Source organism: Rhipicephalus sanguineus, chromosome 8 (assembly GCF_013339695.2).
Source record: "Rhipicephalus sanguineus isolate Rsan-2018 chromosome 8, BIME_Rsan_1.4, whole genome shotgun sequence".
Taxonomy (NCBI): Eukaryota; Metazoa; Arthropoda; class Arachnida; order Ixodida; family Ixodidae; genus Rhipicephalus; species Rhipicephalus sanguineus.
The window spans coordinates 85,343,924-85,366,685 of record NC_051183.1 but is presented as its reverse complement, the minus strand read 5'-3'; the positions used below and the strand labels follow the sequence as shown (position 1 = coordinate 85,366,685).

Below are 22,762 nucleotides of genomic sequence, written 5' to 3'. Positions count from 1 at the left end.
TTACGAGATGCACCAGGGTCTCGTAGGTAGCATGACACGAGGGCCAAAGGACTGGGCTGGGAAGATCCAGGCAGTGACAAGGCAAAAGGTAGCCAACGAAAAAAAACGTTTAATACATGACGAGGACAAAGCACACACAACGCATGTGGAAGAAGAAGCCCCCGACGCTCGATGCGCCGACCTTTTATGAGCCGTCAGACGCTAAGAGGAGGAGGGCGCAGCCCGCTGTTCGGATGCGTCCGGCGTCTCCGAGAAACGCGTCCAGTGTCTCTGAGAGGGACGCGAGCAAGGAAGAGAGCACTGCACAGGGGTCGCGCGTTCTTCACCTTAATGCAGCTCGGTTCTTAGGCACTTGCCCAGGTAGTCGTGCTCGGGGTCTAGCCTGTGGGAGCCTTTACGGTGGTGGGTCGTAGCGCGATCGTAACAGCTTCTCCGCCGGGGCATCGTTGTCCCGATGGACAAGGGTCAGCAACCACTGTCCAGAGGGATACTTTGCGGAAATCTGAAGTGCGCGTTGCTGGCGACGCTTGGACTCGCTGTCGTTCGCGGCACAATTGTCGTCCTGGAAAGTGCACCACGATAAGGCGACACAGCAACACCCATTACACACACCGCTGTATGTATGGCTTCCCTTTGGTGCGTCGGTTGTGAAATCTCAAAACAGTTTTGGCCTTGTTGTACGTTTTCAGAAGTGCGATCTTGATGGTGGCTTCACTAGAAGTACCTCGGTGATAGCAGCCCAGAAGCGCCAGACAATTCACCCAAAGACCTACCAGGCTCAGTTTAAAACAATAAATAATGTTGGCAGGCGACAGGAACAAAAATCCAATGCCCAACGCATTAGCCAGTACCTCAATTCTCAAAGTGAAAGGAACACATTTTTTTTAAAAAACAAATAATTACATTTTGCTAGACACTGCAGACGCGAGTTTGCAATACATTCAGGCACACTTGTTATTCGAAGCAGCCACTTAAGCGCTCTGCATTACCGCTCATTTTTCTTTTTTTTCGCCGAAGACGACGTCTCGCCTTTCTCTATATTGCCGGAACAAAATGCCATTGCTCTTTGGGACAGCCACATTTTTCCACGGTAGCTTGCCCTTGCGCCTCCGGAAACGCGGCATCTGTTCTAGCAACGGTTCTAGCGTCTAGATCGGCAACGCTTTCTGGAGTTGGGCCATCCGCGTTCGGCTGTGGCGCTTCGCAAGCGTCTATCAAGGCAGGTGGATCATAGTCCGGCTGCCTAGAAAGTTTTTATGCTTTTGAGCGGGTAAGCGGGCAAACCTCCCCCTGTTCAAAACAAGTTCCCATTTTCCTCAGAAACATTTCTGATTTATTCGAAAATAAGTAGGAATACTGTGGCGGAAGTCTGGCCGAAACCGCAGCTTCAGTAGTGAACGTTCCAAAGAGCCCCTCGATACGGACGCGCGCGAGTGGAAGACAAACGCTGGGCTCCTGCACCACCTGTCGTATCCATGCACACTCGCCAGTGAAGTCGTTGGCGCTGACATAAGATGGATGAACGACATCCATGGTGGCTGCGGAATCTCTAAGTACCCTGCAGCGCTTTCCGTTCACCGTACACTCTTTCATGAACGGCTTAGGTAGCTCTAAGTTCTCATCGTCGGCACTGACATACGAGAATACAAGACTCTGATTTCGGCATCCTGAGGCAAGGTGCCCCGGTTGATGGCACTTATAGCATGTTATCGGCTTCTGCGCTTCAAACTGCTTGTTCTTCTCGTCTTTAAATGCAGCTTTAGGTAACGTCTGCTCAATTTCCTTCTCTGGATCTGGGCCTTTCGCGTTACCGTTGCGTCTGAAAAGCTTTGGGGATCCATTCTCCGCGCCTTGCTTCGGAAACGCGTCGAGCGTCCGCCCTTCACTTTGCTGCGATGCATGACGCGACGCGTATTCCTCCGCGAGCTCTGCCGCTTTTTCAACTGTGGTCACGTCGGGCCTGTCGAGGATCCATAACCGCATTCGGTCAGGAATTGTGTTGTAAAACTGCTCTAGGCACAGGCACTCGACAACCTTCGCCATGTCTCCGTAAACTTCCGCACTTCTTAGCCATTCAACGAAGTTGAGCTTTAAGTTGTATCCGAACTCAACGCACGACTCGTTTTTCAACTTAGTGGCTTTTCGAAAGCGCTGCCGAAACGCTTCTGGAGACAGGCGGTACCTCCTAAGAAGACTGGATTTTACAATATCGTAGTCCTCATACTGCTCTGCGCTAAGTCTCCCCATAGCGTCCGCTACCTGGCACGGCAAAACGGTTAACAGGCGCTGTGGCCGTGACGCCTTAGAGAACTTCATTCTTTGGCAAGTCCGTTCAAAGTTCACGAGAAACATTCCAATGTCCTCTCCTACTTGGAAAGGCTGCATTAAATCCTTCATACTAAAATTTTCTCGCGCTTCTGCGACTGGCAGGTGCGCTTCGACGCTAGCCGCCTTCGCGTTCTGCAGTTCCAGCTCTAAGCGCTTTAATTCGAGCTCGAGCAATAGTCTCTCTTTCTCATCAGCACGCCTCTTTTCATCGTTTGCCTGACGCTCTTTCTCATCAGCCCGGCTCTTCTCTTCGTTTACCTGGCGCTCTTTGACAATTTCCCAACATTCTAGAAGCTCGCTGTCGTCTGCTTCCAAGGCAAGCAAAGCCTGAATAATTTGCGGCTTCCGCATGGCGTTTCCCGCTTCCACTCCCAATTCTGCGCATAGCAACAACAATTCAGGCTTGCGTAGAGAATTGAGATCCATGACCAGCTCAGACGCTGAACCCCTCTCCCTATCCATTCTTTATCAGCTACCGCCAAGTGCGATAACGCAAAGGGACCTGCCAGCTTCAAGCTTCAAAGCTATTCTTAAAAGCCTGGCAAATCTCAAAGGAGAAAAGTCCGACACTCACATAGCTGCAGTCACGGGCTTCGTTGTGATGTCCACGGTTCAGCTGGCACAAGTTGCAAGGTCCACTGCAATCCCGCCTCTGCCATCCAGTTGTTACGAGATGCACCAGGGTCTCGTAGGTAGCATGACACGAGGGCCAAAGGACTGGGCTGGGAAGATCCAGGCAGTGGCAAGGCGAAAGGTAGCCAACGAAAAAAAACGTTTAATACATGACGAGGACAAAGCACACACAACGCATGTGGAAGAAGAAGCCCCCGACGCTCGATGCGCCGGCCTTTTATGAGCCCTCAGACGCTATGAGGAGGAGGGCGCAGCCCGCTGTTCGGACGCGTCCGGCGTCTCCGAGAAACGCGTCCAGTGTCTCTGAGAGGGACGCGAGCAAGGAAGAGAGCACTGCACAGGGGTCGCGCGTTCTTCACCTTAATGCAGCTCGGTTCTTAGGCACTTGCCCAGGTAGTCGTGCTCGGGGTCTAGCCTGTGGGAGCCTTTAGGGCTCATTCACACTGAGGAATCCGCCCGCCACAGCGACCGGAATTCGCGCGCCGCCGAAATTCCACATTGTTCACACTACTTAGCAACCGCACCGCCGAAACTAGGGGGTCTAGTTGTCATCGTCGCTTCGCGCGAAGGAACGCTGGCATCGACGCGCTCGGCGTTGTGTGCGCGTTGCGTCATGGCGAAGCGCATAAACAGGAGCAGGGTCGTCGAACTGCTGGGCTTGCTGGAAAGGAACTTTCTGGCGACGTCTGACGAGGAGAAACATGCATTCGCCGAACAAGAAACGACGCAAGCAGTTGTGGGTGGTTCGTCCTGATTTGCAAGACGCGAGAAGCTTGGTCGAGCCCAGGTAATGCTACCCGTTTTGCGAGATCGCGATGAGGTATTGCAAAGATGCTATTCGCGACAACATTTGGCAGTTGTCGACAGCTACAGGAGGATTACGAAAGACATCGCTGTTGCTGCGGGCTTCGACGACTGCGATATCACAAGCGCGCCGCCATTTTTCAAATGTTCCACTCGCGTTCCGATTGGTTCGCGGTGAAGGAATCCGGCGCCAGCTGCCGCAAAAATCGGTCCAGGACCGATCGGCGCGGAATGGGCTTTTCCGGCGGATCTCGCTGCCGCCGAAGCGGATTCCGCGCACTCTCGCCGCCGAATCTCTCAATGTGAACGCACCTTTACGGTGGTGGGTCGTAGCGCGATCGTAACAATACGTAATACAGCGTGCCACAAGAGTAAACTAACAACCAGTCATCACAAAATGGTAATTGCACAAAGAATGTGTTGTTAAATGCTTCCCCCCACTGGAAAGTGCTGAGCCATCATTCTTCGTCGTCATCAGCCACAGGAGCAAGTGCACATAATGCCTTACAGATGTGTAGTGGGTACCACGATTCTCCGGAGAATGATGAAAAATGGCATAGTGAGAGCTTCTCTACTTCAGAAAAATGACAATGATCTATGGCGTAGTGAGTATCTTGCATGTGTACTTGTACTAGTTGCCCCAAGACACTTTACAACTGGCTCTACAAAGGCCGCTGTTCTAGCTTTCGTTGCGACTGTGCTGCGTGTTCCGCGCCGGCCTGGTGATTTTTTTATCAGAACAACGCTCTCGCACACCAGGGAGTAAACACAATGACGTGCTTCTGCTGAGATCGTGCGCACACCCTTGACAGAAAGAATTGCGTCCGCTAAAAAAATTGTTAATGATTTTTTAGAAAGTAAATGCCATGACTTTGAAGGGTATACTGGTTTGTGATAGTTGGTAGAAATTCGTGGTAGTTACTTCCGCTTCTCTGAAGAACGTGCTTTGCCCCTGTCCCACTTTCTTAAGAGGAGGGCAAGTAACTACATCACAAATCTAATGTTTTTTTTTATATTTACTTTAACCACAAACTTTTGCATACAAAAAAAAGTTACGAACCGTAACGGAACATTTTTTGTTCGTTCGGGAACAGGAACGGAAAGGAACTTTTTGCCATCAAACGAAACTAAAACCGAAACGAAAAAATTCGGCAGATCCCACGCAATGCAGGAATCGGCTTCATGCGAAGCAGTCAACGAGTACTTCCATAGACGTCAGACTCTGCCCAGGCGGCGCTGCGAAAAACACCGCCACCAGCGCCCTCATCGTAGCCCTGGCACTAACTGGGTAGTGCAACGAGAGCCGCCCGCAAGCGAATGTGCATAGGCCGCAATATAATCTTCCTCTTTCGTTGGTGTCGAGGCGCGGTTTCCTGAAAATCGAGGACCTGGAAAGCTTCTTCCGCCAATCCACGCTTCAGAAACAAAGGAAGCTGATCAAAGCGAACTGCGAGTACAATGCAAAATAAGTTTTAGTTATTCCCGCGCGCTGCAACGCGCAAGTACAAGCAAGCATCACACGACACCAAGTTCGTGCAAGCCCCCCGACAACCGTTCTCTAGAGCCTAAATGCGTTAAAATCGGGTATATACGTATGCCACGGCGATAAAGTACCTACATACAAGATCAATTTACTTAGCTATGCATCTTACGATCAGTGGTACAAAACTCGGTTCATCAGGGGCGAATGGCTCCGGCGATTTTCGCCTTTTCAGTTGCATTCTCCCTTAATTCATCTCTCGCTTCCTGTGCATTGGAGTGTTTTATTACGCATCCTCAAATAGTCTTTTGATGGTTCGTCTTCCGTTTGTATGTACTGCAAATGGGGATACGTGCGTGTCCACTTTCGCGGGGTACAACCAAAGGCAAAACCGTGGCCTCCGAGATAGCTACGGCAACCGCGGAGGACACGGGCGAAACAAACCTGAAGGGGGCCACGACCAACATTCTGCGATTTACTTGTATGACGCACGTGGTGTTAGCTAGTTAGAACCAGAACTCTGAGCCTTCAAAACGTACATACGTCCGCGATGCTGTGTTGTGACGACCAACCCGTCGCGGTGTGCGTATCACGCGTCTCCAGTCTGCCTCTAGCTGCTCACTTCGTGATACACGACAAGCATCGCGGTCAGAGCCTCTGCTGAGCTTCATAGTCACCCTAGCAAAAATTCCCAATAAAATACCAATAGCCTATTGGGTTATTGACACCTATTGGTCTATTGGTTCTATAGGTCTATTGGAACTGTATTCGGCTATTGGTCTATTGGTTCTATATCAGGCTACTGGACCTATATTGGTGTATTGGTTCTCTATTAGCCAATTGGAATTATACTGGCCTATTGGTTCTATATTTGCCTGCTGGCATTGTATTAGTTTTGTATTTGCCCACTTAGCCCCATTAGAATTAGTCTTGCGCAAGTGTTTTATGGGTGTCTTGTCGTCATGCAGAAGGCCCACACTGTGGCAGCGCCCCTGCAGTGATAATCACAGTGGATGAATGAGGCATATGTTCAAATATATTCTCAAAATCAAAACTACAAGTGCTTCTTCTGGCCCTTGATGATGTTGCCGATCTTGCGGGCGACTATATTGCCAAGGCAACTATGTCTTGTGTCAATTTCTTCTGGACTGCCTCATCCGCACTCGAGGAAGTGCCTGAAAGATTCTGTAGATAAACAGAGCCATGAAACCAGAAAACAGTAACACATGTTTAATTAAAGTTTGCCTTCGAAGCAACGTATAGAAAGTAGGCGGCACAGTGAGAAATTATCTAGACCTTAATTCACTGCACATGTTCACAATGTTGCAGGAGCTGAACTGTAGCAAAAAACTGAGTGAAATATTACACACCCAACTGTGGCTTATTGCGTGGAAGAAAACAGTATATCGGCAAAATTTTGCGGCAAGGAAGGAAGGAAAAGAAAGGGGCAAATTTTTTTTAAAAAATTAAGCAGCACCTTATCCCGTTTACACGCTTGCGTCCTGTGTTTTTTGAGCTGTACCCAAGAATGAACTGCAAACTCGTCCTTAAATTACAGCAAACTCAATAAAGCAAAGAAGATGACTCTTAAGGGCTCGTTTTCTTTGTTAGACACAATATTAATGAGAACTAACTCATTAATATTGTGTCTAACAAAGAAAACGAGCCCTTAAGAGTCATCTTCTTTCCTTCATTCATAGCAAGGGTCTCGCTCTGGCAGACTTGATGCCTTCAGGTAGTATGCGAGGGATTATTGGTCAGCTGCCAGCTCGTAATAAGATCACGTGCTACGTGACGCCAGAAAGGCAGAAAAAGAGTGTTCCACACTCGCCGCCATGGCTGCGACTGGCGCTGACTAACACTCCAAGGTTTAAATGCACATATATACCCCATAAAGTGGACGGGAGGATGACCGCCGCCGTAGCTCAGTGGTAGAGCATCGGACGCGTTATTCGAAGGTCGCAGGTTCGGTCCCTGCCGGCGGCAGGTTATCTTTTCGTCCACTTTACTTTCTTCACATTTATATTCTAAATACTACAGATAACACCCCCTATACTTTCCTTGGCGTTATTGTCTGTTAGTTCTCATTAATATTGTGTCTAACAAAGAAAACGAGCCCTTAAGAGTCATCTTCTTTCCTTCATTCATAGCAAGGGTCTCGCTCTGGCAGACTTGATGCCTTCAGGTAGTATGCGAGGGATTATTGGTCAGCTGCCAGCTCGTAATAAGATCACGTGCTACGTGACGCCAGAAAGGCAGAAAAAGAGTGTTCCACACTCGCCGCCATGGCTGCGACTGGCGCTGACTAACACTCCAAGGTTTAAATGCACATATATACCCCATAAAGTGGACGGGAGGATAACCGCCGCCGTAGCTCAGTGGTAGAGCATCAGACGCGTTATTCGAAGGTCGCAGGTTCGGTCCCTGCCGGCGGCAGGTTATCTTTTCGTCCACTTTACTTTCTTCACAATTATATTCTAAATACTACAGATAACACCCCCTATACTTTCCTTGGCGTTATTGTCTGTTAGTTCTCATTAATATTGTGTCTAACAAAGAAAACGAGCCCTTAAGAGTCATCTTCTTTCCTTCATTCATAGCAAGGGTCTCGCTCTGGCAGACTTGATGCCTTCAGGTAGTATGCGAGGGATTATTGGTCAGCTGCCAGCTCGTAATAAGATCACGTGCTATGTGACGCCAGAAAGGCAGAAAAAGAGTGTTCCACACTCGCCGCCATGGCTGCGACTGGCGCTGACTAACACTCCAAGGTTTAAATGCACATATATACCCCATAAAGTGGACGGGAGGATGACCGCCGCCGTAGCTCAGTGGTAGAGCATCGGACGCGTTATTCGAAGGTCGCAAGTTCGGTCCCTGCCGGCGGCAGGTTATCTTTTCGTCCACTTTACTTTCTTCACATTTATATTCTAAATACTACAGATAACACCCCCTATACTTTCCTTGGCGTTATTGTCTGTTAGTTCTCATTAATATTGTGTCTAACAAAGAAAACGAGCCCTTAAGAGTCATCTTCTTTCCTTCATTCATAGCAAGGGTCTCGCTCTGGCAGACTTGATGCCTTCAGGTAGTATGCGAGGGATTATTGGTCAGCTGCCATCTCGTAATAAGATCACGTGCTACGTGACGCCAGAAAGGCAGAAAAAGAGTGTTCCACACTCGCCGCCATGGCTGCGACTGGCGCTGACTAACACTCCAAGGTTTAAATGCACATATATACCCCATAAAGTGGACGGGAGGATGACCGCCGCCGTAGCTCAGTGGTAGAGCATCGGACGCGTTATTCGAAGGTCGCAGGTTCGGTCCCTGCCGGCGGCAGGTTATCTTTTCGTCCACTTTACTTTCTTCACATTTATATTCTAAATACTACAGATAACACCCCCTATTCTTTCCTTGGCGTTATTGTCTGTTAGTTCTCATTAGCAAACTCAATAATCACTTACTATCTGTGACGTGCTCTTTTTCACGATGGTGGTGCGACTATCATACCTAGAGCATGCCACTAAATCTCAATTTAAAGATGGCATGAAATAAATTAACCTAGGGTAGATTCACGATGAGGCAACGGTAATATGTAAGACAGTAGTAAAGACAGCCTAGATTCCATATCGTTGCAAGCCCAACACAGCAGTCAGGCTGCAATGAGTTGGAAATAACACACGTGCTGCATGTTACGTGCTTATGCAATTAAGCCAACAACATTAATAAACCAACTCCTGCGATAGCCCTAATTGGGCTGCAGTATGTAAAAATAAAAAAAAATATGAAATAAAAAATCGCACCAGTGCAGTACATATGCTATGCACATTTTGTATAATGAATTATCATGTGGCCTTCTGTGGTTCTTGTGACATTATGTCGAACAAGCATGATAAGCCGATTGGCGCGCACTACAACACACAAACCGCATCGACTAGAGCGTTTTACTATGAGGCGATAAACTCGTTTTCGGCTTAACACGCACGTTGTAAATACTTACAAAGGGCTTGCGAAACTCCAACTACACTCACGAGCAGGGCGCCTGTCCTTTACCTCTAATCAATGCTACGTTTTTTTGTGCATACTGACAAACACAAAAACGAACTGCAATAATATATGCGCTCAATCATTCAACTTCTGAGAGCGTGTGGACTTGCAATCGAGGCGTCGCTGGTCTCGCTGTCATCAAATACCGGAGACAAAGGACGAGGGACTCGTTTTCCCGACCTTTCAGCTTCGTCCCAAGTTTGAATACAAAAAAAAGGTGATATCAAATAAATACTAAATAGGAGTAACTACCATGCCCACTCAACTCACCAAACAATCGGAGCACATGGGCCTTGTTGCTCGTCTTGCCATGATTCTTGGTGCCACTTTGTAGAGTCGAAATCGGTCGAAATCCAAGACATTTATGGCTCAGAACGTCTCCATCTGGTGCACGCTGAACACAGTGTTCACGTTATCGTCGAAAGCAAACATCGTGTAAGCAGGCTTACGTGAAGCATCGAGATCACACAAAGCGCGCGCTAGGGCGACAGTGGACAGACACAACGTTTTGGCTTAGCTTGGCCGCAGGCAGGGCTTGTCTTCGTATCGGCCGAGCGCGGATGGCGCGCCAAACTCACGGTCGGTAACGGTCGGTCGCGTTTCCAGATCCACAATTCTTTCTCCTGTATCTTTACAGCACTACTTATATTGCTTAGCAGAAATAGTTATAAACTTTACATATTATCCAAAGCTTATCTTAAAGCTTAGCACATGGCTTAGCCTGCTTAACCAAGGAACGTGTAAAAAAAAAAAGTTCACACATGCAGCGTCGCCACGCCGCGCACCGTCTCACTTTTTTTTGTCACCTGGCTGGTTCTATGCCGGCTGTGATCTCGTGGCGGTTTCTTTATTATTATTCTGTGGTGTCTGTGTTGTCGATTCCTTCGCAAGTTCCTCGTTAGCGTGTTTTACTATAGTGCCCGTTTACCGCAAGGCATGTACGGAGACGCCGTACCGCCGTGGTCGACAGGCAGCCTTTTTATATAACTCTTTTAGTCGCGTGAGTTGCTAACTGCACACGGTGTCCCACGGTGTACGATTAAGCTCAATCGGGATCAGACTTATCAAAAGTGAATTGATCCCGTCTGCAGCTTGCGTATATAGCCAATCATGATCAAGAAATTTGATCGGGATCGGGTCCGACGCGCTCAATCAGTCATAAGATGTTATAAACAGCTACCAATAGGCGGTAGCTGTTTGAACAATAAAACTCCTGTTGGCCTTATACATCTTCTGTTAGTACATTAAGAAACCAATAGGAGTACTTATTTGACCAATACAACTCCTATTGGCCCAATAAGTCACCGATAGGCAGCACCGATTTGACCAATACAACTCCTATTGGTCCAATAAGACACCAAAAGGCAGCCCCTATTTGACCAATACAACCTCTATTGGTCCAATAAGACACCAATAGGTGGTGGCTATTGGTGTCTATTGGTACCCATAGAAGTCTTATACAACCAATACAGCTCCAATAGATGTCCTATAGAACCAATAGCGATTTCCTATTGGACCAATAGGAAATCCTATTGGTATTTTTGCTAGGGCAAGGTTACCACGGTTTTGCATCAGGGCTACGCAAAACAACAGCATAGCCACACATTCATGCCACCGGCTGTGGAGAACGCGGGTACTTCGCTTACCCAACACGCTCGCAACGGCCCGTATCCAGCGCTCTCGCCTTTCTCCTTCGTACGACAACTATGGAAATCGGTAAAACTGAACGTTGTTATTCAGTCTTTTACGTCCGTGGCAATTCACAACGCAACAGTGCGTCTTTTGCGGAGTTTCTTCGTAGCGTGCGGAGGGCTCTCGTCTGCTGCTGTTTTCGCCGTCGTTCAAGCGAGTGATCCAGCAAACACTTCACGACGGCTCCGTGGCGCGTCCGACTAGCGGAGAGCAATTCACAGCTCTCGTTCTGAGTGCTAAATGCGCAAACACGCGCGATATTAAGCTCAATCGTTGTTTCGCACTCGCTGGTTGCACCTGGTCCCATAGCAAACTGTGCGAGAGAGCCGGTCTATGCACTACTCAATACTTCTCCGACAGGTGGCGCCACACATCTTGGAAACTCCAGAGTCTGACGTCTATACTGTATTTTATGGCTTTGAGCGAAGCGTTGCGAGGTGGACCGACATATTTTTCTAAGTGTAGTAGCTGTGTACACATCGTGGACTTACCAGGCACGTCGACAACACTGGCGTTTCAAGGGTAATTTATGGGGCGACGTGACGTCAGCCCTCACGTTAGAGCACATACGTCACTATTATTGAAACCATGTGCACTTTATGGTGCAATCATGTGAATATCATACGTAACTTTCCTTAATGTATTCCTCCGGGGCGAGGAATGCTTCAACACAGCTTGCTGAATCATAGGAATACAAATGTAATGTATATTAAACTGGTATAAAAGCGGAGCCAACACTGGAAGCACACGCGTTAATCTGATATGACACCTGTATCGTAGGGGTACGTATGTATTGTTTATTGCTTTCTTGTAAAATTAGATAGCCAGCACCACAACCAGAGTTGACGTTGCATCGACATTACGCCTGCATAGGCTGTTTTTTTTTTCAAAGTAGTTTAGAGACCTGGCGTGGTTCTGTGGTAGAATACCTGATTGCCACCCAGAATGCTTGGGTTCGATTCCTGTTGGGATCCTAATTCTTATTCTGTCCATTCGTGGGAACAACGCTGGCGATGTTGGTTTTTCTAAACGCTCTCGCATTTAAATTACGAATGTCTGCTCTGGCCATTCCTGGGTAGATATAAACTGTCAATTACCTGTGGTGCATACTTGCACACCGCTGCACGTGGTAAACGGGTATGTGCCACACGTGTCTGGAGGAAAGGGTTTGACGACGTACGCGGCAGGATTTTCACGTTATTCATGCGATGACCCCATAGTCATATTCGTCAAATCCTCTTACCCGCCCATGCCCATTTTGGTCTACACCAAGTTAAGAAGGCGATCATGAGAGCACCCGGACGTTGGCGGCTAGATAGATAGATATGTAGATAGAAACGCTTAAAGTACTGAAGCTTCGCTAATAAATGCTTCACATTTAAAACATTTTGTTCCGACACCCTGGCGAGCACAACAACCACAATTGACGTTCCACCGGCATTATGCCTGCATAGGCTGTTTTTACGAACCAGTTTATAGACCTGGCGTGGCTCTGTCGTAGAATACCTGATTGCCACGCAGAATGCCTCGGTTCTAATCCTGCTGGGATCCCTATGTTTATATTTTCTATTAGCGGGGTCAACGTTGCCGATGTCGGTTTTTCGTAACGCTCTGATTAAATTACCAATATCTGTTCTCGCCATTCTTGTGTAGATGAAACTGTCAATCACCTGTGGCGTATACCCGTACACCGCGGCCCGCGGTAAATGGGTATACGCCACACGTGTCGTGTCTGGAGGAAAGGGTTTGACGGCATATGCGACAGGATTTTCACGTTATTCATTTCAGGACCAACAGTTATATTCGTCAGATCCTCTTACCCACGCATGCCAATTTTGGTCAACACCAATTTAAGAAGGCGATCATGAGAGCACCCAGACGTAGGCGGCTAGATAGATAGATAGATAGATAGATAGATAGATAGATAGATAGATAGATAGATAGATAGATAGATAGATAGATAGATAGATAGATAGATAGATAGATAGATAGATAGATAGATAGATAGATAGATAAAAACGCTCAAAGTGCCAGAGGTTTGCTAAGAAATGCTTCGAATTTAAATGAGCTGTCCAGCTAGTTCATCTATGATGCGTGCGAAATAACAAGCGGAACGTGCCCCAAAATATATAAGAACATTGCATGTTCGCCATATGTAAAATATATTGTCATGTAGGTAACGGCGAGCTTGCCGGGGTACACGGAAGGAGAAAGGCGGACTACGACGGCAATAACCCACCGCGGTGGTCTAGTGGATACGGTGCTCGACTGCTGACCCGCAGGTCTCGGGGTCGAATCCCAGCCATGGCTGCTACATTTTCGTTGGAAGCAAGAATGCTTGAGGCCCTTGTACTTCCATTTAGGTGCACGTTAAGGAACCCCAAGTGGTAGAAATTTGCGAAGCTCTCCACTACAGTGTCTCCTATAATTGTATCGTTGTTTTGGGACGTTAAACCTCCACACTTATTATTATTACGACGAGAATTAAATTACCGATTGTTTATTGGGCTAACTGAAATTCGGCGGTACCAAAAAGAACAGCATGGCAAAAAGGAAAGCGAACAAGGCTCAACATTTAGCTCCTGAAACAGCAGCGAGTGACTGAATTAGTGCATATAATACATGAAACAAACTGAGCGGCCTACTGTTGGATGAATAAGCGGTAACAAGATAAGCGGCAGGGCGGATGAGATAAGAAAGAAGTGAGGTCGAAAACGTCGGCGCCTCTTGTTTGCAGTGAATAAGTAGAGTTTCAATATATATTTTGGCGCAGTCGACTTTGTATCATCCATTATGAGGCTAACCTTCTCGTTCAGCCAGCCTGGCCTTTACGAATTATAACCTCCCCGGCAAACCGCCAGTACAGAGACTGGCGGATCCCCCGGCGAAATAAAGATCGCTCCGTTTCAAAAGCTGTGTGCTACTTCCGGTGATATTTGCAAGGCGCGAAGCTCAAGCTTTATACAGACCACGAAAGACTAACGTATATAATAGAGATCGCTAAACTGGAAAATAGCCCTTTTCATGGGTGAATTTTAGCAATTTGAGTTTGGGGTAACTCATCGCCCCGGAGCCTCCATGAAGGACGCGGGTGCAATGCCTACATTAGCGAGTGTGCTCCAAGACAATTACAAAGTGGCAAATATTGCGATAAATGGAAAGGAACCGAGGTTTTACAGCAGACTGAACATGCAGGAGTTACCGTGCCTACTTCCCTAGCACCTAAGATATTGGAATTGTGCCATGATAGCCCTGAATCAGGCGGACACGATAGCATTAGTGGAACCTATATGAAATTGACAAAGAGGGCCACATGCCCTCATATTAAGCAAGTAGCAAAGCACTGTGTGTTATCCTGTCACATATACCAGATTGACAAAGTGAAACCTAAAGAACCTGCAAAAAAGTGGTCATACCAACATATTCTAAACAAAATTTGAAGTTTATCTGGACTTAGCGAAAGTATGAAAAAAGCATGATGGAGTTAAAAGGACACAAGTTGCTCAACTGTGCATTGATGAGTACACCAGGACAATCGCAGCAAGGCTGGGCAAAAAAGACACTAACAAAGTTTGTCATTGCTCATAAACCTTTTCAATGCGCTTGGTAGTGCGAACAGAAATCAGGAACCCGCACGCACTTCCTTCGTCCTCGTCACGTTCTGCGCCTCTCCTGCAAGAATACGCGCATCCATTTCTCTGGCGTTGGAATGCAAGATCTATGATAGCGCAGTCTGCCACGGGACTAAGTCAGGTATTATTGCATAACAACTAGACATGCGACTAAAATCACGTAACATCTAGTCACGTGACTGAAATCACGTAACATCACGCAAGCACTACTCACGTGACTAAAATCACGTAACCTCACTAACTTCAAGTCACGTGGCTAAACCCATGTAAACATTATTGATGTCACTATATCGTTTAACACCCTTAACGTGTAGTCACGTGACTAAAATCACGTAACATCACGCAGCAAGCAATCACGTGACTAAGATCACGTAGCATCACGTTACAACTAGTCACGTGACATGTTCACGGGACAGTCATGTGACTAACAATCCGTTACTGGTCGCGTGACATGTTCCCGGTAAGAAACACGTAACAGCAAGTGACGTGACTGAAATCACATCACGTAACAGCTAGTCACGTGACATATTCCCACCAAGACTACGTAACACGTGCGTAGTGCGGAAACCGATTGAAACCAGAGAAGAATAGCCAAGCCTAGCCATACTGAGTACTACCGGCAAACACTTAGCATTTATAGCAAAAGCCTGGCATTAGAACGAAAAACGTAGAAGCTAGGTCCAACACAAGCTCCGCTGCTGGTTCCAGCCTTGCAGCACTACTGCAAGCTGCACACATTTTGAAGCTCCACGAATTTTAAAAGCTGCGCTTGTTTGAGCAGAAACATGTTGGACAACGTAAAAATAACTCTCTCGACATTGGACCGGCCTTTGGAAGTCGTCGGCTACTCGAACGGGCTGAAAAACATAATATCAAGTTACGGTTCACCACACCCTATCAACGTGCCGCAAGTGGGTTAGCTGAGCGGGCGATCAGAGGCAACGAATAGTACATTAGCATGTATCCAGTATTCAAAGGGTCTTGGAAATGTTTCTGGAAGCGGCAGTAGCTCACCACAACCGTTCGTACACAACATGCCTAAGATGTGCTCCTCTATTCGCTGCAAGTGGGAGAGCAACATATCTGCCTGCGGGACATATGCCTTAACATTGACAAGAACTTAAAGCTCAGAGAAACACCAATAAGAGAAAAATAGTAAAATCAAGGTATTGTGAAATAATGAAGAGAAATTTCGTTGAACAACAACCTACAACGTTATCGGCACTCGACGTCGGTGACATAGTGTTGGCGAAAAGAGGATTAAGCCTGAATGTGGCCTACAAGGGGTCATTTCTCGTCACAAAGACGGGAAGTCAACAACTACACTTGAAGGCCATATGGTATATTGGTCCCACTGAGACCATGGTATCCGGTGCCATTGGAAATATATTCAAGTATCATCCACGGAGGGATGGAAACCATGCTGGCAAGAATGAAGCAATGAAAGCGAGCTAGAGTTAGAAGTCCAAACAATGCAAGGAGCAGGCTGTTGAAAAGAATAAAAAGTTGAAATAATACGAGGTGGAGCCTCTTGTGTGCCGTGAATAAGTGCAGTTTTATTACAATACAGTGTTCTAAATAAATCTTCATAAGTAAATATACAATCTGAGACGGATACATAAAGTCACTTCGAAAGAAGATGAATTTTTCATTTGTGAGCAAATTCGTCGTAGTTTCTTACACACGCGATATTGTTTGGTAGTTGATACCTGCGTATAGGAGCAAGGACTAACGATTATTCAGGCTAAAGGTTATTCTGCAGATCCCAAGCAATGTGGGAGTCGGTTTCATGCCAAGCAATTAGGCAATGCCTGTCTATGCTGCATTTTTCTTTGCTTTGACACAAGTGTTACAAGGTGCATCGACATGTTTTTGTAAATGAAGCAGTTGTATGCACATACTGGGCTTACCAGGTACGTTGACTACGCTGGCGTTCAAAGGGCAATTTACAGGACAATAACTTGAATTTTAGTCATATTGCTACGCTATGTTCTAGCAACGCTTCACAGAGAGGCAATACAGTGCTCCGTTAAGGGCAGATGGCGCGGTGCCGTTTTCCAGGATGACACATAAATTGAGTTGAAGGTTTTGTACTTATGGGCAATCATTATATATTCGCGTAATGGAACTGAATAAATTGTAGCAGGCTGGATTCGTAATATATTCAATTGTATTCATCTAATTTATATTTTCTGTATAAAAATGAGGGTGCTTGTGAATGTACTGATATGATTGCACGCTTTTCAGGTGACACGTTATGAGGCAGGCGCCGCGGCATAATATTCTGTTCTTCCTTGGATTGCTTTTTCTGTCCACACTAGACCAAGGGCCAACGTGCGTGCTTGCGGCAAACGACAAACACGGTACGCGTTTTGATCTTTTCCAGTTTACAACGTAAGCCTAAATTCCAGTCCAACAGTAGGTAGAGGCGCGTCCGGTTTCAGGGTGAATACGGCTCATTGAGGAGGTGCTCCGCGGAGCGCCAGTGCACCTGGCGAGGCCACGGAGCCACTACAGCATTGCAAGAGGAGCGCGCTTTACCGCTGCTGCAGACGACGCGAAGTACCTCCCGGAGATTTTCGAGATCCAGCGCCGCGTCGCTTCTATCCGCAGCCACTCTGGAAGGACTGGTGCTCTGCAGAGTGCGGCCAGTGTTCGCCCTAAAAATAGGTTGATCTGTGGTCACCCTAAGAGGGGACGAACCTATATATGCGAGAGAACGTATGTGCTACAGTTAGATAGCTCGAAGCCGTACCCCGGCAGCACGCTGGCATTGGACCGACCTCGGCACGAAGTTCGCAAAAATTATAGGCCGGCCTGTAGCCAGGGGAGGGTGTCTGTTGGCCCGCCCTTACCCCCTCCGAAATTTTGGTGAAGTAGGTGTTTTTAGCAAAAATAAATAATAAAAATAGGTGTTTTCCTCAAAGAGTCAAGGTTTTCAGCTAGTGTCCCCCCCCCCCCCCACGCTCCCGACACAAATTCCTGGCCACTGGGCTTCATTATAAGAAATATTAGCCCCGGATTCGCTTTTGCGGTTTTGCTACACCCAAATGTGCGTTGGTCCAATACTGGACGCCGCTGATGGCCGAACGTTTGCAAAAATGGCGCTAGCCAATACTGTCCATGGAACATATCTCCAATATTGACAAATATGGCTTTAGCGAGGATTGTCCGTTGTACAAGGGGATGGCAAGTAACGCGAACAGCACGGCGCGCTGTTTTCATCATGCTCTGATCTTTTAGCAATGAAAAGATGCTAGATGATTCTTGATTGCATCATGGATGACTATAGTGGCTTTTTATTGCGCATCCAGGCAACAACCGCTTCAAAATAAAGGCTAAACAGCAGAGAATGTAGATGTCGCATGTTCGCGTTTCTTTCCATACCCATTTTACGTTTCGCCAACATGGTATAAGTATTCCACGCTCCAATAGTTCTTGCCAGCTTTTTTTTCGTTGGTTGCGCCATCTTTCTTTTTCTTTTTCCTTTGTCTAACGCCGGATCTTGCCACCATTTTCGTTGGCTATCGTTCCGACGTTTTCCATATGCTGTGTAAATTCAAACTAAGACATTCCGCAGACGATAGCGCAGTCTTCGACAGCACACCGTTGCAGCGTGAACACAAAAAAAGCTACGATCACGTAATCTCAGCAGTCAAGTCGTAAACACGAAAATACGCGCTGCCTCGGAAGTCACATGAAATGTTTAGAATACTCGCCACAAAAAAAGCCGTCAGAATCATCTCGGCACGCTTGCACAGAAGCCGGCTGCAAAGACCCACTGTGAAGCAAACTATATGGAACTTTATTTCACTCAAATAGCTCATCAATACCACACACAGCTTGAATCAATGTAAAGGGAAGTTTATTTTAGTTTTTATGCAATTGCGATGTATCCGCTAGCTGTATCACACAAGTTACCGTAACTTTTAACAAGCATTAAAAAGCTTGATTTCATTGTGTTTTGCGTTTCGTTTCTCAGAGAAGTATTTCCAGCGGCTCGCAAAAGTCGCTTGAAAACGTGGTACCTACTTTATGTTACATTACTCACCATTTGTAAAGGTAATTTTGTCTAACTCTTTCACGTTTTGGCTGGAAACAGTATTCCATTGTTACCGTCCTCAAATAATGGCTGTGTCAATATTTTAGGTTGGCTGGGAATGATAGGCGTTTGTGCTGCCTGACTGCAACGTACGAGCCAGATACGATGTGCTGCCTGAGTATAGTGTACGAGGCAGAAAGATCCACTTTACTGGATACTTATCTTGGGGTGTGGATGACGCATCTATACCTCAAAGGCGTCTAAAACCTGGTTCGATTTGAGCGCAATTTGTGCGCTTCACTTGTGACGTCACGCTCTCATTTTTGCGGCATCACACAGGACGTCACAGAGGACGGATAGTAACATCACGTGCAAGGATTTCATTATACTATTTTTACTGACAAATGTTCTACACTGTGCCGTGTAGCTATGCTGCATGAAAAACTGCAAGCGAAATATACTGCAAAGGATAGACAGGCATCCTCTTTTGTCATATGTAAATTATATGCTGTACTATACAATCTCTTCTTGTGCTTGCTCAGGTGGCATTAAGAGTGTAAATGTTGTACAAATTGTGTAACAAAGCGAATGTTTATATAAAAAAGTGTCATTACTGCCATGTCGCTTTGAGCCTGAAGCAAATATATGCATTGACAAATTTGTAAGCGACCATGTGCATGGCTGGGATGCAGGATTTCGTAGCGTCGGCGAGAAATATCTAGTTTCCTCAGGTCTTCCGAGATGGCGGTAGCCGTCCGTGCTGGAACACCATGAAATCAAAGCAGCAAATGCCGCGTCCGCTGTCTGAGTGCACGCGGACACATCGGGGCCTCACCAGATAATTATTCATATAATAAAAAATGTTTCATGGCCGTCATATTTTGAATCTGATGGCTTATAATACCCTACGAAAATGTGCTCCTAGTGGTTTGTCTTTCCTTTTAGGGAATTCGTGTCAACTTGTTTTTTGTATGCGAGGCTTCCACTCGGAGTAGCAGCAAACAATTAATCGAATGATAAAAAAGTTCCCATCACCGTCATATTTTAGTATGACAGCTTATCTTACCCCTGGAGCAAAGCAAAAAAAGTGCATTCATGTATGCGCAACAGAACTGCCTGAAAGGATAATTTAACGTTACATACAGTTAAATCGCCTTCTTACCACGAAAATCAACGCAACGCGTTCATTGCATAAGGCGCAAAGCTTTATGCGCACTTTATAAATTAAGCTCCGCAAGACTGCCAAAAGGAAATACATGATTGGAAGGAACTATGAGTTAGGTGTTATTAAAAGATATTTACAGTATCAGCCGAAAATTTACGCACTGGTACCGACAGCAGTATATTAGGTAGCAATACAAAGAAAGTGCTGCAGTTTTATTCAGCCTGTATAAAATGGTAAAGAGTCGCTTGCTACATAAGCTAGGAAACATCGCGTCACAACTTTCTTAAGAGCATCTCGCTCAGTAACTGCGAGCAATTTCTCTCGAAATGCTGGTCTGAATAACAGTGCGAACCGAAGTGAGGGAACAGCACACAATGTTCTCATGTATGTCGTGTATAGACGTATATAAATTTTCTCTAATGCACAAAAATGCTGGAATGCTTTTGTGGTGATAATTTATGGTGCGGTTCTTTTGCTTATTTACTTATTTACGGCTTACATTTCTGTTTTGTCTGCATTAGTAAAAGATCCACTTTACAAGCATCCGGGAGGCCTCGGTCGTCAACAGAGGCCCAGACATCCACCCTCTTCCTCCAATACCTGAAGAGGTACTATTCTCTCTTTTTTTCGGGGAGGGGGGGCTACGTTGTAAATATGGAACGTAGAAGTATCTGTATTCCCAGTCACAAAGTCTTGTAATACTTTCAGCCACGCGGTGGCGCGTGCAATCGTACAAATTGCACGAAATAGACATTAGAGTTCAGTCATGGGGGGGCAGGCACCATATATATGTCGATTAACTGTACGAAGCTTTTCTAATGTAGGTAAGCAAGTAACAACCCCAACGAAGTGAGTGTTTACAGAACAAGGATTCCGTGTGAAAATATCAACACAGCTTTATTGCGGGTAGGCCTGAACCCCCGCTAGAAGTAAATAATTAGGATTGCGGACGCATTCGACATAAAACAGGAGCTAATTAGGGCACGACCAAGTTACAGGAGTACCGCAAGATTGTGCTGTACTCATTGGCGGCTTGAAGAAAATTTGTGTCTTACAAGCTATACTGCGTTGGGGTTAGACAAGTATATACGGCGGCGTATCAGAACAAGAACGCGTTATTGATGGATGCCTGGGCGTTCCAGAGCAATTTTTCCTCACATATTTAAGTACATATCCGTAGGGCACATTCCCCTATCATTGGATTCCAACAAGTTCACTTTACATCAGGGAATACACCACAGATTGTCCTAATTAAAATCAATTAGCAGGAATGCTTTCTTTATTGGTGTTCACAAAGCATTTATTTCTTTGCTCAGTTTTATGCTGGTCAACTTACACGTTCAAGGTTTTCAATAATTTTATGTATTCACGTCTTCCTTTGTTAACGCCATTTTAGCTATCATCAAAATGAAAGCTTGTGGTGAGAATGGCGAGACCACGCAGGCTACCGGCATCCGCGGCAAGAAAGCCGCTGATACGGAACGTGAGCCGAAGGAAGGTGACGAGAAAAGAGATGGAGGCATAGGCGTTTGCACGGAAGCGGCGGGTGGTGGCAGTGGGGGTGTGCCCCCCCCCCTAAACATCTTAGGGGGCGTCATTTCTGCCCCAAACATTTACTCGGTCGGGCCTTTCAAGCTATTTTTTGCGCAGGGTTCTCGCTACGCGAGTTTCTGACGATAATCGCGACCATTTAGGGCCCCGGATGTTGCACTAAAAGAAGTGTTTACTTCACACAATTATCCCGGAAATCCGGAGACGAATGACAGGCATTTCTGAGAAGCACCTCGTTGTGAAAATTCTTTTAACAATAATTTCGCTCAATAGATTTCTTTCTATCTCTGACTTTGCCTCTCTATTTGTTTCGCTCTTTCTTTTCCTTCTTTCTACTCGGTCTCTCAACCATGATAGTTATTGCATCTCACGCTGAACAAATGAGGGCGCGTTTTCTCGGAATGAAGGAAAAGAGGAAGAAGTGGACGAAGGTATGGCGTGCAGGTCTATGATCGTTATAGTTTTCTATTCGTGTATTACGACGGACGCGTGGCATAAACAGCAGCGCTGTTAAAAACTGAGACACTGAAGGCTACCGACTGTGGCGCGAACCTCGAGGAACGGCTGTCGTGTTTGTGAAGCGCAACGGCGATGACGGCAAATGGCGTCATCGCCAGGTGGCAGATGACGACGGCGTGACAGGCGGCAGATGACGACACCGCTAACCGGAGGCTGACGGTATCAGGCTGCTCCCCGAAAAGCAGACAAACTAGAGAAGGCCTGGAAAGCCTTCGCCAATAGACGTGATACTTGGGAGTTGGCAGCAAGGTTAGCGTCACCTCTCGCAGCGAGAAGGGCGGCATGAGGCGGTGCAAACGTCAGATGCCTTGCAAAGCTTCCCGTAGAAGCAGGCGCAATTAGCGAGTGCGAACAAAGACTTGACTTATAATCATCGGGATGACACATGTAGCCCTGAGACCGCAGCTGGGAAATTCTCTCGCTAGCAAGACGCGCCACCGAAACGCCATGAAGTGCTTGCCGGATCACTCGCCAGAACCATGGCGAAAACGAAGCAAAACAACAGCTCGTGCTCTACGAAGAAATGCCGCAGTTGACGCTACCTTTGCGTTTTGAATTGCACGGGCACAAGGGACTCAATAACAACGTTCAGTTTTACCGATTTCCACGGCTGTCGTATGAAGCAGGAAATGCGAGAGTGGTGGAGACGCGTCGTTGCGAATGTGTTGAGTATGCGAATTATAGGCGTTCTTCACAGTGGTTGCATGAGAAAGTGTGGTAATGTGTTTGTTGTTATTGTGTTTTGTCCTGACGGAGAACAGGGAAAACTTGACTATGAGCCTCAGTAGAGTCTGTGACCGAGGTGGCGGGCCATGTAACACTGAGGGTGAGCAGAGTGGCAAGACTCAAGACAAGAGCGGGAAAACATCGCG

The 22,762-nt window shown here is 46.6% G+C and overlaps 1 protein-coding gene across 1 annotated transcript in view; it reads right to left on the bottom strand.

The window, feature by feature from the left end:
* Positions 1–394: 394 nt before the first annotated feature.
* LOC119403358 (basic proline-rich protein-like) overlaps positions 395–22,762 on the bottom strand; it is a 44,307-nt gene continuing 21,939 nt past the window's right edge. Inside the window, exons 5-6 of the mRNA XM_037670300.2 lie at positions 2,587–2,705; positions 395–562 (exon numbers count right to left, since the gene is read on the bottom strand). Of these exons, the coding sequence (XP_037526228.2) occupies positions 395–562; positions 2,587–2,705 (287 nt within the window). The remainder of the gene's footprint in view (positions 563–2,586; positions 2,706–22,762) is intronic.